This window comes from Lycium ferocissimum, unplaced genomic scaffold, assembly GCF_029784015.1.
Source record: "Lycium ferocissimum isolate CSIRO_LF1 unplaced genomic scaffold, AGI_CSIRO_Lferr_CH_V1 ctg2184, whole genome shotgun sequence".
Taxonomy (NCBI): Eukaryota; Viridiplantae; Streptophyta; class Magnoliopsida; order Solanales; family Solanaceae; genus Lycium; species Lycium ferocissimum.
In genome coordinates, this window is record NW_026719958.1 from 46,832 (window position 1) to 65,439 (window position 18,608).

The 18,608-nt window shown below is 36.3% G+C and overlaps 1 protein-coding gene across 2 annotated transcripts in view; it reads left to right on the plus strand.

The window, feature by feature from the left end:
• LOC132043174 (protein CHROMATIN REMODELING 20) overlaps positions 1–18,608 on the plus strand; it is a 43,474-nt gene that overhangs the window by 2,587 nt on the left and 22,279 nt on the right. Inside the window, exons 5-12 of one of the 2 annotated variants that reach the window (XM_059433657.1) lie at positions 1,438–1,628; positions 1,722–1,974; positions 9,397–9,510; positions 9,765–9,848; positions 13,796–14,257; positions 14,486–14,784; positions 15,439–15,532; positions 15,609–15,824. In XM_059433657.1, coding sequence (XP_059289640.1) covers positions 1,438–1,628; positions 1,722–1,974; positions 9,397–9,510; positions 9,765–9,848; positions 13,796–14,257; positions 14,486–14,784; positions 15,439–15,532; positions 15,609–15,824 — 1,713 coding nt within the window. The remainder of the gene's footprint in view (positions 1–1,437; positions 1,629–1,721; positions 1,975–9,396; positions 9,511–9,764; positions 9,849–13,795; positions 14,258–14,485; positions 14,785–15,438; positions 15,533–15,608; positions 15,825–18,608) is intronic. The other variant, XM_059433658.1, reaches the window with a different exon arrangement.

The window sequence follows — 18,608 nt, forward strand, 5'->3', positions numbered from 1 at the left end:
GCATATAAAACTGGTTAAGTCATTTCAAATTTTTTCCACATATAAAAGAACTGGTGAAGACAGTAGATGAGAACATATGAACCCACCAGAAGAGAGCCTTTTTTTCCGGAAACCGGTAACTGTCCCACCGGAAGAGAGTATTTCCAATCATTGTTTATGTGTTGAATATTTGCATTAGTTTGACTGTCAATCTCCACAATTAATTGGTCAGTAAAAGGTCCTTTATCAATTGCAGTTTTCTTGCTATTTATGTGACACGATAACACCCAACTGACCTTACATTTAATTTTCCACGCATCTTTTACTTAACTATAAGCTGAAAAAGCATAGAAGCTAGAGTTAATTACTTAATGATGTTTGATGGGCCTTTTTAGAATTTCAGATTACCGAGTAGACACTGTTTGGCTCATCATTCACTGATTGGAAGGGCCAAAGCTAAGATATGAAATGTACGGACTTTGTTGTACCCTGTGTTAGAATCTCAAGCTACCCAGTACACTGGTTTTGCTCATCACACATGGATTCACTTCCATGCTACCTATATTACTCTAACTTTTCATGTCCGTTGTCCCATATGCTGTTGACTATTAAGCTGTGGTGCACCTTCATTTGGCTTTATCATATTGGAAAAGAAATAACCATTAAGGATGAAGTTTTGCATAGTAATGACAAAAAATGTTGCACAAAGTGATCCCAAAGAAAAGCAATTGCTCGTTGAATCAATTTTGAGGAATTTTATTAGTATCGACATTATTGTATGTTGGATGCTCACATTAGTTTTTTAATTGCACTTCTATTATAATAGTACTAAATTCATATATGTAATTATGCGCTTCACTTCTTGCTTTCTGCTTCAAGCCCTATGGACCTTGTCGCTTTTTTGTACTTTTCGCTAGTAAAACCACTGGTTTTGGTCGTAGATACAGGCCCTTCAAAAGGAAAATAAAAGAGAAGAGACTGAATTGTTGATAACTTTTACCTTATCAAAAAAAAAAAAAGAAGACTGATTTATTGATAGAGTAAAAACATGCAATTTTATGCGGGCCCATCGTGGGATTGCTTTTGCATTGGGTGTCCAGGTTACTCCTTTTGACCGTTTCTGTTTTCTTTGTCCATGTTAATAGACTGTGTAGCTCCTCTCTGCTATCTTTTTCCTATTGCGGAGGATTTTTAAATTTAATTGCTCTTGCTTATAGTGTCTCCAAGCAACTTGCTTAACCAAAAATGTCATTCAACATTCACTTGGTAGGTATGTTCTCCATAAATTAACTGGAGCCTCTTTGAACTGTTATGTTGGTCATAACTCCACTTTGTTTTTCTTTTTTACTATGTGATTTAATTTCTTACTGTTATGTTGTGTTCTTGTTAGTATGCTTGATGTTTGTAGCTCTAAGTTCCTAGTCCTACTTAATTATTTTTACATGCTGATATGATTAGGAACAACTGGATGGTGCTGGAATTGAACTCCCAAATCTCTTTAAGTGGATAGAGAGTCAGGCTCCTCATGGTTGCTGCACTGAAGCATGGAAAAACAGGACTCAGTGGGTTGGTTCTGAGTTGACAAATGACGTCACTGGAGCAATTGCTGATGCTGAGAAGTATCTTCAAATCCACAGACCTGTAAGAAGGCAAGTGACTCCACCTATCTCTCTCCAGTTACTAACTCAGTGGTAACCAAGTTGTGTTCTCTGACTTTGGCCACTGGCTTTATTATGGGGCAGGCGACATGGAAAAGTCTTGGAGGAGGGTGCCAGTGGTTTCTTGGCAAAAAAACTTGCTGGAGATGATGGCAGTGAGGCTCAGGGAGGGAGCAACGATGTAGATTGGGGCTCTTTCAGCAAATTATGCTCTGATAACCCATCTTCATCTATGGGTACTATTTCATTTGGCAGCAAAGATTGGGCCTCTGTTTACCTCGCTAGTACACCACAGCAAGCTGCTGAACTGGGACTAAAATTCCCTGGAGTTGACGAGGTGAATCAATTTTATGTATTTTTTTAATGATCTTGGGAGACATACCCTCATTGCATGTTTTTTCATTTTAATTCACCGATAACATTCTTTCATTTAATTTAGCCTTGCATGCCTCAGTTGCAACCGCTATATCTCAGTGAGGTTGCATCTGAAACTTGACCTTCACTCTTCCTTACCCTCTCGCAGTGATTATTTTAATACCACTCTATCTCACGTAAGCCGTCTCAGAAACATGACTTACATTCTTTCATTCCCTCGCTGCCCAATATCTTACAAGCTCCATTACAGACAGTGGCCCTTTCCACTTAACACCACATGGCCGAAAGAACATTGACCACATTCCCTTGCCAATGAGCAATGTAAGAAAATTGTGTCTCCTGAGCACAGAGGTATTTGAGCGAGGATCTATGAATAGATGGGACTCATTAATCTCCCGCAGCCAAAAGAAGCGAGGGAGAAAGGAAAATAAATGTTTGGAATAATTTGGGCAGTTAGAGTGAGAAATTTAAAGTTCTCCAAAATCGTTGGTGTAGGGAGGATTTGACGCGGATTTCCCATCTAGGGGTGTATACAAGCTGAGCCGAGTAAGAAAAAAGCAAGAAAAAGATTTAGTTGGCTTGAGCTTGACTGTGCCAATTCTTGTAAGGTTTGAGCTTGACTTGGTGCTATATTTGAGCAACTCATTCTCAAGACACAAAAAACAGAACACCATCATTGGTACCAAGGTATATCAATTTCTTCAATCAGCCATGGTATAACAAAGACCAAAACTAAATATCCTCCGATCAGCTACTCAAAAAAGAAAAGTCTCAATATAGATAGCGACACTTCTCTAATTCAAAGAGCTACCTTCTAAGAGGTTTCAGAGATGGAGAAGAAAGTGAGATAATGCTAGGAGGGGACTTAGCATCAACAAATAAGGCATTTAGTGAGTGGAGCCATGAGAAGCTAGTGCGTGGAGTTGTCATGACGTGCAAAGGGAGGAGGAGATAATGGTACTCTGAGAAAAAAATGTTAACGTGATTTTTTTTTCGTTTTGCCTAATCCTAAGTGGACAGAGTTATTATATATCTATACTGGTGCCAAGCTAGCCTAGATACTATCTTTATTAAAAAAAAAAAAAAAAGGATGCAATGAAGCTTTGAGTGAGACTAGGAAGTTGAGTAGAAATGGGGTGACTATTATTGTAAGAGGTGAGGAGTTTTAAGATGAACCGATGAAACAGCTGATGCCTGAAGTTTGGAGTGTGTTGAGTGTATAGAACTAACCAAGTGCTTTATATTTTCTTATTTATGGAATTCCTTATATTTTATGTATTGGGATAGTGATCGAGGGGTTCTTGATTGTGATATAGAAGAAAGATTGTAATTGAACAAAAATTTAAAGTCAAATTGGCCTATATGTCATTCAACTTCAAGCTGGGTATTTTGAGGCTCGAGATTGTTGTATCCATATTCTAGCAGTTCAAGCTTGAAACCTTATGTGTCGAGCAAGCCTGAGCAGCCCGCGACCCGACTTTCGCGATTTACACCCCTAATATGAAGTATGAACAGATTCCTTGAAGGGATAGTGGAGAGTTTGTTAATATGAAAATGATTTAAGACATGATATGTAAAAGAACAATAAAGGAAGGAAATGATTATTTTTAAAAGAGCACAAACTGGAAAAAACCTTGTTGAGCGATCTTTACCTCACCTTTTTTTTAAAAAAAAAAACTTATTGAGCGATCTCTAGTAATGAAAAATATGACAAAGTAATTGTAGGCTTGTCATTAAATTAACAAAAAGTTACTGAAAGTTAAAAGTTAGCTAGCCCCTCTTTTTTCTAAGAGTTCAATTAAGTTCAGAAATTTTCAAAATGAATATACTTTCTTGGAAGGAATTTGTAATAGATATAGAAATGTCAAAAAAGATATGTATGAAGGAACCATCTCTAGTGTAGAGAACGGTGGTAGAAGGTATCAGTGAATTCCCATAACAGTGGTTTTACACTAGGGATCATCTTGTTCTTTTTTGTCCTAGTTATGGTTGAGCTAACTAAAACTATATATTATGACATTTCATGGTATATGGTCCTTGCTGATAATATTGTGCTAATTGACGAAGCTAGCAAGGCTGCTGGCATTTAGCTCCTATTTGTTTACCCTGGTTATGGATGAGTTAACTAATAATATACAAGATGAGGTTCCATTGCGTGCTATTTTCGAACAATATTCTGCTAATAAGCACCCAAGGGTGTGACTAGTGGTCAATGAAGTGGGTTGAGAACCATGAGGTCCTAGGTTCAAATCCAATAGAGACAAAAACACTAGGTGATTTCTTTTCATCTGTCCTAGCCTTGGTGGATAGAGTTACATGGTACCTGATGTTGGCGGGAGGTGGCAGGTATAATGTGGAATTAGTTGAGGTGCGCGCAAGCTGGCATGGACACCATGGTTATTAAAAAAATGAAAAAAATATTGTGCTAATTGGCAAAAATAGCAAGATTGTTAACCAACAACTTGAACTATGGAGATGTACTCTAGAGACTAAAGGTTTTAGAATAGGTAGAAGTAAGACTAATTATCTTGATAAGGAAAGTGATTTGAGGTGAGACTAGGTTGGAATTGGGGTGCCTAATGCAAACAATTCAGATCTCCAGGCTTGATGTTCTAAGAGAATGTGATAAATGAAGATGTTACAGAAGCAAAATAAGATGGTCGCAAAGTGGCCTTTGAAGGTGATTTGGAAGAGTATAGTCCCAACAAAAGGGGCATGTTTTGGTTGGCTAGTGTCCCATGAAGCATGTCTAACTCATGAAAACCTGGTGAGAAGAGGCTGGATCATGTATAAGAGATGCTATTTATGTGAGAAACTCTGTGAATCTGTGGATCACAGTTTTATTCATTGTTAGTTTACTTGGCAGGTGTTGGTCCATGCTTACCGCTACCTTTGACATTTTCTGGACAAGTCCGATGAAGTTCAAGAAATGTTAATGTTGGGAAACTGCATCTCCAGAAGCATACCAAAAAAGGATCTGGAGAGCTATTCCTCTTACCATAGCCTGGACTATATGGAAAGAAAGAAATAAGGGGTGTTTTGAAGGCAAAAAAGGAGCACATTCAGTTGGTGAAATATAGCTGTTTGCATTATTTATATTATCGGGCAGATGGAAATGTTATATTGAATATACTGAACATGCCGGACATGCTTAGATTTGTAATGTTGTTTAGCCAGCATTATCTTTGTACTTCCACTGATGCTGTTTTTTCCTAATAAAATTTTAACTCAGAAAAAAATGGAGAAATGCTACCCGAGTGCTATGTGATAACGGATAAGACCAACAATGTTACATGATAGTGAATAATGGTCTTATAAAGTCCAAAATATCCTCAAGATGAGCGTCACATAATTGTGGATATTAAGATAGACGTATGGTCATGTAAGATTAGATAAGATTCAAAATGACCACATTTACGCAACAAGTGTAAGTAGCACATATAAAGGGCAGCCCGATGCACAAAGCATCCTGCGTTAGCAGGATCCGGGGAAGGACCTCACCCCAAGAGGTGTGTATAAACCGTCTACCCTAATGCAAGTATTAGTGGCTGCTTCTATGGCGCGAACCGTGATCTATAGGTCACACGGAGACAACTTTTTTTGCTTGCCCTCCAAGGCTCCCCTTCCATGACCTATAGTTAGTAGCATATAGAGGATAAAATGAGAAAGTGTTGCTTAAATTGGGTTGGTCATGTGTAACATCGACCTAGATGCATCGGTTTTGGAGGGGTGAAACAATGGAAACTGAATGTGTTAGAAAGGGACGGGGTAGACCTAAGATAACACAAGTTGTCATGAAAGACCTTCAATCTCTTGTAGCTCATGTGGATCTAGCTAAGATTAGGCATAATGGAAGTAAAAGATCTATATTGGCGATTCTAATTAATTGGGATTACATTTTAGTTATGTTAGTACATTTACTTTAGCTCCAATGTTCACTTGGAGTCTTTTAGTCCAGTCATGTTAGTTCGTTTACTTTAGGTCCAATGTTCACTGTTAGTACGTTTACTTTAGTCCAGTCATGTTAGTACGTTTACTTTAGGTCCAATGTTTACTTGGAGCCTTTTGGTACGGTCTGAGTTGTATATGCTTATTCAAAATATTGAGAACTTTTCGTGTTAGAGAAACTAAATTTTTACGATGGACCTGGCTAGCTTATTTTTTTTAGCGACAAAAACAGGAAGAATTCATATAGCAACCCTAACTTGCTTGGTATTGAGGTGTAGTAATACTCCCTCTGTTTCAATTTGTTTGTCTTACTTCCTTTCTTAGTCTCTTTAAAAAAGAATGCCACTTTGCATACTTAGTAACTCTTTACACCCAACATCCTACAGGACATATTTAAGACCACAAAATTCAAAGGGCATTTTGGTATATTACACATCTTTAGTTTGAGACCACAAGATTCAAAAGTCTTCTTTATTTTCTTAAACTCTGTGTGAGTCGAGCTAGGACAAACAAATTGAAACCGAGGGAGTAGCTGTTTTGTTGTAATATACCTCTAGACTTTTTTTGATAAGGTAATATACTTCTAAACTTGAGAGTCCCAGAAAGATATTGGTGTAGAAAACAGGGTAATATATTGGAGAATAGGACTAAAATAAAACTCCAAAAGGTCGTTCACTTTTTATCACAAAGTAAAGATTGAAAGCTAAGGGTCATTTGATTATAAGGACAAGAGATAACAATTCCGGTTTATGGTATTATTTTTGTCGCGCGTTTGGTTAAAATCTTTTATTCCCAGTATACCACTATTGTGATATTATTTTTATACCGCACTTAATGTGGAATAACAATTGTTGACCTAGTCTGTGATAAAACAACAAAAAATAACAACATTGCTCTTCTCCAAAGTTCTTCTCACAAAGTCTGTTAAGAAAGCCAAGGTTAAAATTGAAATAAGAGTTTATCCAGTTTATCTACTGTAAAACCAAACACATGTTTTATATTATATCCTGTATATCCAATTCTAGTCCAATGAACCAAACTTCTACCCATAAAAGTGTATCCACTAAATAATCCCGCCATTGTTTGATATCCCGACATTATAATCCTAGTATGACTGGTTCACCAATACCACGACCCGTAAAAGAATAAAGAAAGCTCATTTATAACGAGGCAAATGATTTCCATTTAATCTGTCAAATTTCTAAAATTTGTATTCTTTCTTTGAAGTTATTCTATTTATTTTGGGATTGAGGCTTGGTGCTAGTGTGCTTTTGTTTTTCATAATTGTCAAGTGGGCATTTTATGAAATTATTTCCTGATTTATACCAGCATTACGGCAAGTATTACTGTAAACTTACATGGTGTTCTAAATTGTAGAAACCTTTTGAGGCATTATTGTCACGCCCCGAACCATGGCCTGGGCGTAACACGACACTCGATACCTGACTGCATGTGATCGAGTGAACCACATGGCTTGCTGACTCAACATGGGCATGAACTGATGCGGAATCCGATAAACATGCATAATTTAAGTAAAGCGTGGAACCATAAATCATAAGTCTGAAAATATCATAATATCATAATGCGGAATAGTCTGAATAAACATAATAATAACGAGCCAAAATGGCTAGACGACTCTGAATATCTGACATAACATAATTGACTAGTCTATGAAGCCTCTATCATGAATCTGAACTGTAGAACATACTTGCTGGACATACCTTAACTGCATAACTGACATAAATGTAAATAATGACTAAACCCCGAAGAAGATGGGGCTCACCAAAAGCTGATACGTGGGTGATCTTACTGAGCAGATGCGTCATCTTGTAACTCCGTACCTGCATTGTGAAATGCAGGGCCCCGGGCAATAAAAAGGGGACGTCAGCACGTTGAATGTACTGGTATGTAAAACAACTGAATGAAATAAACATGGTACATGAAATATCAGGATGAGAGCTGAAACTGAAACTGAAACCTGATCATGAACATGAATACGTATCTATATATATATATATAACATGAGTAAAAACATTTTAAGTGGGGAGCGCATAAATATAACCGACAACATGAATCACCACGTGGGTACGTGGAGTCTGGTACCTGACCCGACCAGCAGAGCTCTCATACCTTGCCAGGGGTATAAGATATAAACATGGCATGAAAGGATCCAATTAATAAAGCATGAAGGAATCGTTGTAAACATGGGCGGAGCGATCCTTATCCTACGGTCATCTATGCCACTCCCAAAAGCATGAACATAATATAGGTGGCATCTGAGCCATGGTTTTTCATAAAACGTGACTTGCATTATACATGGATGTAGTTACATAATATACAGGTGAAAAACGTGTAAACATGTAGAGTGTTTATGAAATAAACATAGTAATTAATAACTTGCATGTAAGAACCCATGGAATACAAAGGATGGGTTTCTCATGGATTACGGACAGATTCTCAATAACCAAAATGGAATATCAAGAACACAATAACGAACTACGTATAGAAACATGGTACATCATGATATATAGACTTAGGGCTATCACGAACATGTCTAAAACCCTATTTTTTGGTGAACTCTTGTATAATCATGGGGGAACGTGGTGTGGGGAAGAACAAAGATGTTTCCACACGTGGATAGAAGCCCTACATACCTTGTTTGCTCCAAAGACTTGAGAAAGTTTGAATCTTTGAAGAAGAATTCCCAAAATCTTGAGTCTTGAACCTTGAGGTGGGTTTTCTTGAAAACCCTAGGTTAAGAACATTGAATTCATGCTTAATAATCGATAACGTATGTTAGAATTCACTTGGGATGATTAGAACGGACTTACCTTAGTGTTCTTGGTGATGGAGGAGAAGAACAGGTCGTTCTAGGGTTTAGGGACTTGTAAAAATAAAAATTAGAACTGAAACCAGGTATTTATAGGTTCTGGTGCGGATTGAGTTTTACGGACCAAACTACAGTCCGTAATTCATTATACGGTCCGTAAAAATCGGACCGTAATTAACAATGTCAATTTCCAGAATGTCCAGTAAAACACCTCCTTAATTACGGTCACTGGTGCGGGCCGTAATTCATTTTACGGTCCGTAATTCTGGTCGTAATTTTCCATGTCAAATTTCCCGAATCCAAAGTGGATTTGATGCCTTTTTACGGACCGGGATACGGTCCGTAATTTGTTTTACAGTCCGTAACTTTGGATGTAAAACTTGGTCTCCTGAACTGCAGCAAAATTTCAACTCCAACATTCTCCATCTGATTTTCTAAGTCTAGGATCATGGTCATAGCTTAAGTTAAAGGTATGAGGTGTTACAATTATAACAGTTCTGTGTTTCCTGCATGCCTTTGTTTACTTCTATTTAGTTCGTTTTTATTTAATTCATCTGGGAAACTACTTAAAAAGTTTCATTGGGCTGATATGCAATCCAACTGCAGGTTGAGGAGATTGATGATATTGAAGACAGTTCTGTTGATCCATTTGTTGCAGATGCCATTGCAAATGAAAGAGAGCTAAGACTTTCTGAAGAGCAGAAGAGGAAGTTTAAGAAGGTCTGTGGATGGTATATTCTAGTTCTTTTATTTGACATTGATAGTTCATTTCTTGAAAATATGGAGCCGGGTGAGATGTTCATTGCACTTTTTTGTTTTTTTCCCCTCAACACATTCTTTTCTTTTTCTTTTAAAGAGCACAATGTTTGTTTGTGTCTTATTTCAATTTTTCTGCTGATGAAAGGTAACTTCTGGTGTTGTTTCTGCGCTGTTGATTCAAAGTTTGACAGTTTTTCTTCTTCTATGTCTTCCAGGTTAAAGAGGAAGATGATCTAAAAGCTGATCTGAAGCTTCAGAGACGTTTAAAACAGAGAAGACACAGGAACAGACAGACATTGGTAATTAGCATGCTTTAAAGTATCTTTGTTAGAGTAATAAGTTCCGAAAAGTGGGGGGACCATTGCACTTGAGGGTGAACTATTATGAGCTAAAAATATGACCTCTGGAAAAACACTACTTCTATGGAGGAATCAGAGGGACTTTACATTGAGGCCCAATTTGGGGTCGTGATCGGCCTAGCTTGGTTCACCTAGACAGCCTACCCATGTTCACAACAAAAATCCGATAGTCTCCTTTGTACCCAGAGTTCCAATCATGTTATCAGCGAATCAATCACCACGGCACAAATAATATGTACCAATATCACCAACCACAAATCAATGGCACTAACAATTAATTTTCAATTGTCAACCTACACGTGACTCATAAAATCAGTTCTACAATCTTCAAGACTGACTAGGGGAGTATAACTCCAGGAATATGTTCAAAACATCATAATGAAAAGGTCTAACCAAACAATAAAAAGATACTGCCCATGCGTAGGAAGTAGGGCTGTTCACAGTTTTGGTTAAAACCAAAACCAAACCGAAAATTTAACCAAACCGAATAAAAAAACCGACATTTGGTTTGGTTTGGTTTGGTTTGGTTTTAAATTTGAAAAACCGATAATATTTGGTTTGGTTATGGTTATAGTAAAAATAACCGAATAAATAACCGAACCAAACCGATAATTATATACATAAAATTTATAATTATTTATATGTATAATATTAACTTTTCATAAATAATTAAAGATATTTTATACCTTTTAATTATTAATTTAATTTTGGTCTACTTATTTTTAAGGCCCACGTCTTAAAAGAATATGTCCAAGTCCAACAATCCAAGCCCAACTCTAATAAGTCGTAAGCATAAGGGTAAAAAGTAAAAATCCTACTATCTCTTTTCATTTTACATTGCCATCAGCATGTCTTTCCCTCAATATGCAGCAAAGTTCGCCTTGTGGGCCGTGAGGAAAAAAAATAGCTTCATAAGAAATTTGAAGAATGTAGAGAGAGAATATTTGAATTGTCACGGCTAGTCATAAATTGAAAAACCGAACCAAACTGACAATAACCAAACCGGTGGTTATTATTTTACTTGGTTTGGTTATGGTTTTAGACATTTAAAAACCGACAAAATAGGTTTGGTTATGGTTTTAACCAATAACCGACCCAAACCGAACCATGAACACCCCTAGTAGGAAGTGCGAGGCTTACTCTGATGAACTCTCTACTAGCGGTCACACGTTTGGGGTAGTAGCACCCATGTCAGCTAGCGAATCTGTAAATAATGAGAAGAGGTTAGTCACGCCGACTGATGAGTGGATAACTCAACCATAGCCGTTTTATCAGGGACTAGTATATGCATACACATACAACATGAAATCAAAGTAACATGGGTTAAAAAGTCAACATTACATATTAATTAACACAAGTAATACTTGCTGTTTCATTAAAATAGTTTTACATCTCAAGTTACAAGCCAAGGCTAGAATCGATATCAAACTGTCACTATAGTCGTCAATGTGGCTGTCTAGTTAAGTCTTAGGGCTCGTTTGGTACGAGGGATAAGGATAAAAAAATCCTGGGATTATAAAAAAATCGCGGTATAACTAATCTCGGGATTGTAGTGTTATTTTATCCCTGTGGGAGAGTGGAATAACTAATCCCAGGATAACTTATCCTGGGATAACTTGTTTCCAACCAAACGACCCCTTAGTGTATATGACACTTGTTGCTACTTGCTAGTTCTTTTCCTCTTAAAGTTAAAACTGGACGCACAACATTGTATCATCACTATACGAGGTGCACTAGGCCTAACATTCCCTTTGTTACATAATGGTATTCGGGTAATGTTGCTACCATTATATCTATCTCAATATACACACATGATACAAACACATACATCAATCACTTGGTCATAGCATAATAACGTCGAATAACCATAAATCATTTTTCGTGTGAATATTCAACAGTTCTACATTATAACTGAACTCATGTTTTTTTTTTTTGTTAATTAACATATCATTAGTATTACTAGTTACAATGCAATAATTGACTTTAATGCAGGAAAACAATCTCCAAAGCATGTTATTTTTCAAAAAAAGCAAGCTAAAGAAGAGCCACCTCTCACATTACTAGCTTCCTTGCCCATGGGTTAACCATTTGCTTGTTCAGCAATTTAGAATCAATCAATATCAATTTTAAGTGTTATTTATTTGAAAATTATCGGAACTATCAGTTTCAAAAAGTAAAATAAAATATCGTAACTATCTTCTTGGGACAAGCTATATTCAAATTCCCAATTGTTTCACCTTATATTCAATTAGGGCTAACTGCCCAAGGTTGTTACAATTGGCATTAATCCACCAATTGCTATTCACACATCCTTACCTCATTCAAGAATTTCCATGAATTCTCCTAATTTCATCAACTCCAATTGTCAATGATTCAATCCATAATTTAGTTTACTCATATCAATTGAATAATGAAACCACTAGTTTTGGATTAGGATTTACCTCCTTTTTTTTTTTTTGAAATTGGTAATGACTTGTATTCACAGTAAAATTCAGCTCCAATTGAAGCTGAATTGAAATCTTTACAGCAAAAGTATAAGGAGCACCCAACAAAAACTTACACTTACACTTGTCCTATTAAATCTACTAGGTCTCGTATCTCCCCCCACAAATTTTGTTTACACCAAAATAGAAGAGATTTAGACAATTCATCCTAACTTTCTGGATAGAGCTACTAGTGCCCTAAAAAATTCTAGCTTTCCTTTCCTTCCATATTGTCCACCAAACACAAGCTGGGATGATCTGCCACCAGTCTTCTTCTCCACCTCTCTTCCCTACACTCTTCCAGCATCTGAGATACTCCACAGTAGTATTAGGCATAGTCCAATTGATACCAAGGATACAAAAGAACGTGTTCCACAGATTTGTAGTTGTCTTGCAGTGTAAGAAAAGGTGTTTATTGGTTTCCCCATCTTGACCACATAAGGAACATCTTGAACAAATCTGAAAAACTCTTCTTTGTAATTTCTCCTTGCAACCAACCAAACAAAACAAGAGACCTTGAAAGGATTTTTACTTTCCAAATGAGCTTCCAGGGCCAAATCCCCATCAAGGTTGTTCTATAGTTCAGGTTCCAGTAAACAGACTTAACAGAGAAAAGTCTTGCTATTGAGCTTCTTCCCAAAGGTTGAAATTTGAAGAAGAGAGAATTTCCAATGGTGGAATCCCCTTTCCAAATCCTAAAGGTTCCCATTGTCGATGTGATGGTTCGGATTATAAAAGGCATGCAAGGGGATAACTCTTAGTTCTCTCTCTCTATCTCTTTCTTTTGATAACCGAGAAATCCCCGAGGGCCAGTGACGCAGGGTCCGAAACTCGGGGGAAATTGGGCATCTACCTGTATCCACATAAACACTAGGCTTTTGTTTGCGGTGAGATGTGAGCCCTTGACTTGCGCCTAATCTATACATCACGAGCTGTGCTCTTACCAATAAACCAAAGGCTTGGGGGCTAGCGTTTTCTCTCTTAAAAGTAAGGCTGAAGAATGAGAAGATAAGAGTTCTGAAGAGTAGCTAGCGTTATACACCCTTCAAAATTGGAAAAGAAAAAAGGTTGAAAGTTAACCTGAACTTTGTGTTACTCATTTTAGTTTGTACAGAAATGTACCTAAGTGGGTGTGCTATCCTAAATTGCATTGTTGTGATTACATATGACTACGGTACAAAACAAGTTATTGAGGTTCACTCGTTCACTCTGTACCTTAAGCCTTCTCCTTCAGGCAGTGATATTGATGAAGGTAACAAACTGCTATGCAAAATCTTCAATCAAATTGGAAAAATAGTTGATTACATAAGCTTGGCTGTTTGATTTTCTTTGATCCATTCATAGTTTTTTGCTTTTCCTCTTTTATATTCTACTTCATTTGGTACACTTCTTATGTTCAACCAGGAGGAGATACAGAAAGAAACAACAGATGACATCAATGGTTCCTTGTCTCAAGATGATGAGGATGCACCAAAAAGCAATGAAGTCAAATTGGTTATCGATGCCACTTCGAAATGTCTACATGAAATTGATGATGAGGCCAAAGGGTTGAAACGTTTTCACAACTCTGAAGAAATGGAGCCGCAGAGTAAGAAGTCTCGGATCACTACACTAGATAGTGATGAGGAGGATCATCCTGGGGAAAGGTTGTCTCCTGCATGCAGTTTGAGTGAGACAGGAGATCAGTCAAATCCACAAAAGGATGGAGATAATGTGCTTCCGGTTAGTTCCCTTCCCGCGTGCAATGAGAAGCAAAATTTTCGCTGCACTGCTTGTGATAAAGTGGCAGTTGAAGTACGCGCACATCCTCTTTTGAAAGTTATAGTTTGCCTGGACTGCAAAACTTCAATGAAAGCAAAGATGCAGGTAAAATATAACCATTCTTGCTAAGTTATATTGAAGATAGTTTCAAAGTTATGTTTAGATGTGTTAAGAGATTGCTGTAGTGTTGGCTGTTTGTAATCATGGCTATGCACGTCTTTTCTTATTATTTTAAACTAATGTTCTTTGACTTTAAATTCTGTCCAATAACAAGATGTAATGATTCACAGTGGTCTGTTTTCTCTCACTCTATTTCTTGTTAACATTGTACAGGATGTTGATTGCTCAGAATGCTACTGCAGATGGTGTGGGCGTTGCAGTGATCTGTTAAGTTGTAAATCATGCAAAAGGTTATTTTGTAGTGTGTGTATAAGGAGGAACCTTGGTGAAGAAATTTTATTGGGAATTAAAACATCTGGTTGGCAATGCTGCTGTTGCTCCCCAAGTATCCTGCATCCGTTGGTTTCAGTGTTGGAGAAGATCATGGAATCTCAAGGTTTGGTAGATTCTAGTACGGACACGGATTCAGATAACTCAGATGCTTCAGATGCTGATGTCAATGGGCATAAAAGGTACATCATATGGTTGATAATCATGTAAACTGTGTATCCGACATCCGTTAAGTTGCATATCTTTAGGATTTGATCCTTAATTTTTTCTATATCATGATAAGGCAATCAATCAATCAATTAAGCTCATGCAAAATTTGTGCCTGAGCAAGCTACTCTAGTTTCGTGATTTCATCAACTCTATCATGTAGCATATTGGTCTTACAAAAGAAGTTTGCATACTCTAGATCAATAGATTTTATTTTTAGCAGTTTCACAGAGGTCTTGGAATATGCTGTGTCTCTTGCTAAGTGATTAGTGTTGTGAGAGGGAGTATTAATGCTTGATGTGTTTCCTGTTCTCCTACTCACTTTTTCTCATGGGTTTTTGATGACGCAAATGAAAGTTTTTCTGAAGCATGTTGTAGCAGGGTTAGTTTGAAAAAGAACGGCATTTCCTGCCTCACGTATGAAAGTCTAAATCTGTTGCACCCATATGGACTTAAAAGTTTTATATTTGTGTCTATGCTCTGTAATGTTTGGTGAGCCTCCTTATTTTCCAGTGTGTTCATGATTTTCATCTCTGTATTACAAAAAAAAAATAGACTGAGAATAATGGAATGACTATGTTTCTTATAAAAATAAAATAAAATAATGGAAGGACCATGTTTTCTTGAAGCAGCACCAAGAGAAGACGTAAAAAGAAAATTAGAAGAATCCTTGATGATACTGAGTTAGGGGAGGAGACAAAAAGGAAAATTGCCATCGAAAAGGTAAAAGTCCAAGCGATCACATGTTCCTGTCATTGCTTGCTTCTCAAGGCATCTATTAATGCCCGCATACTTGCAGGAACGCCAAGAACGCCTCAAATCTCTGGGGGCAAAATTTTCGAGCAAGACTATGTTCATGGATTCTGCGGATTGTTGCAAAAGCTCGTATGAAAGTGGTAGCCTAGAAATGCTTGGTGATGTTGAAACTGGTTACATAGTTAATGTGGTGAGGGAGGAGGGAGAAGAGGCTGTCAGGATTCCGCCCAGCATCTCATCAAAACTGAAATCTCACCAGGTCTAATATTAGTTGTTGGTCTTGTGTGTGTTAACATCTTGCCCTCTCAAGTAGTAACTGATTTCACAGTATGACATTTGATATTTTGAAGTTTTAAATCATTGAATAGCACTTTGGTATGTTGGAACTTGCAAGAATGAGAAAGTTTACTCTCTTTTTCCCTTTTCCTTCATGACTATGATCTTTTGTCTCATGTCTTCTTTCTGTCATTTCCTTACATAAAGAAGATGACATTCAACTTTTGGCATTGTACCTAGCTTATACATCTAAAGGTTACATGGCTTTTCGACATGTCACCCTAAGGGCAGTTAAGTATTCTGAGCATCTCTTATAGTCATCTTCCTCTTTTATGATTCTAGGCCGTGAAAAGAATATGCTTCTTAGGATGTTGCACTCGAGGAACAAGGGTTGTTTGTTTTGTTAAACTGAATTAACTGGATTTCACTGTTATTTATTGAACAAACTTCTGTTTAGCATAACCTTCTGTTCATAATTACTGAGCGGCGCTGTGAGCCTCCGGTTCCTTTGTCTTCACCAATAAACCCACAACAGTTACTTTTGAAGCAACACAGTATCATATGTCACTTATCGACAACAAATTGCCCTCCTAGTAATGCCAGAAATAGCATTCCAATTGGAAATCCCCGGCCACCACTGTGTTACACAAACTCTTCATTTGTCTTGAAGTACTCGTGCTTAGCAAGCGTATCATTTCAAAATATGCTGAAAAACTTGTTATATATTCAAGGTACGTGGTGGGTATCTTTTTTTTTTTTTTTTTTAACCGTACTTGATAGTTGCTTACACTTAGCTGCAAGTAGACCTGTGCTGAAGTTCATGTAACGTAGGACACCCAATTTATATTGAATAGCAAACAAAAGACGAAAGTCCTTTTTTGTCCTCTGTTCTTTACCAGCTAAATGCTTCATTATCTAGACCCTTCACTTTGATGAGGAGCACTCGTGACATGATCCTAGTGCCAGTATGGGATCGTTATCAGATCCTAGTACTGGTATGGATTTTGTGTTTGATTCAGTCAAGGTCTCGGAGAGTTTGATCCTTTAACTGTTGGTCACGCCTAGAATAGATGGTAAGAAAGTATTATACCTATTTTCCTATCTTGTCTACAACTAGTTAATCTCTGGCAAATCATTCATACTTTTGGCATAGAAGACCTTTACTTGACATTATAGCCAAGATTGAAAAGATCCATGGCAAAGGTTAGCAACTAAATCATCTTATGGTGGTAGGGGGAGTTGGGAGAGATAGAGAGACTACTTTGAATGTGAAATCCCTAAACCAAAGAAACTGAAAGATTTTGCTATTTTGGAGTGGAATGTTGGGGTATACTGCATTGTGGCCGGATATCTTTCAATATTACAACCCCATTTTCAATTAACTGGTTTGAAGTTCAATTTTAACTAGGAAAAGAGTGTTTTTTTTTTTGTTTTCCCAGTTAATTAGAAAAAGCGGTGTCTCCATTAGTTATACTAACTATTTCATTGTATGTGCTTTGCTCGTGATCAAAGCGCCTACGTCATTTGACAAGAAACACTACAGAAAAAAGTCGACAAGTGATAATATAAAGTCTAAATTGACTAATGTTGAATTAATATTTATTACAAAAATTACTTAATACATAAAATATAAGAAAAATAACTTAAGATATAAAAAATACAGGAAGTTATCATCTGTGGGAGCAAAGACATAAGAATAATGAGTCGACAAGTGATAATATGAAGTCTAAATTGACTAATGTTGAATTAATTTATTACAAAATTATTTAATATATAAAAAATATGAGAAAAATAACTTAAGATATAAAAAATACAGGAAGTTATCATTTGTAGGAGCAATACATTTTTTCTTCTATTACTTCATTCTTATGTTAATGTTAGCATTTTATTATATTTTGTTTGTTATGAATTATTCTGTTTATATGGAATTTTTTCTTATTTGAAGTATCTAACACGTAATTAAATTCTGAATATCAAATCTTTTTTTATTTAAACTATGAAAGAAATTTTAATATTTAGAACTTCAAAATTAAGTATAATTTTATTTTATAGAATCTTTCTTATTTGAACAATTTAACATAATTATAATCCTTCAAAATTATTTTTGCTCAATCCTAATATTTAGGAGTATTTTTTCATGTTCCTTTTTCCGTATTTGTTTGTTTTAAAACAATGAACTTAGATACTATACTCATTAAGGGAACCAAAATATGATTTAATTGAAAGTTAGAGCATCTTCTAAACAAGGAAAGATGAAGTAAAGGGAACATGGCTAAATTAATTACTATAGTACGTAATATTACTTCATATAGGTTTTAGAGTCCAAGATTGATATCCTAACTTGTAATTATTATTAGTTCACAGTAGGAAGAATTTAATAAGTAAAATTTTATTTGATTTCAAAAACTTATATATTAGGAAAAATAATTAAATGACAATTTTGTCCAGTGTGAAATCTATTTTTAAATGGTAGATTTTAGTTTCCGAGATTGATATCCTAACTTGTAATTATTATTAATTCACAGAAGGAAGAATTTACTGCATTGACTATGTTTCTTTTGAGCCGAGGGTCTATCGGAAACAACCTCTCTACCCCATAAAGGTAGAGGTAAGGTCTGCCTACATCTTACCCTCCCCAGACCCCACTTGTGGGATTACATTGGGTATGTTGTCGTTGTTGTTGTTGTTGTAGAAGGAGGAATTTAATAAGTAAAATTTTAATTGATTTCAAAGCCCTATATATTGAAAAAATAAATAAATGATTTAA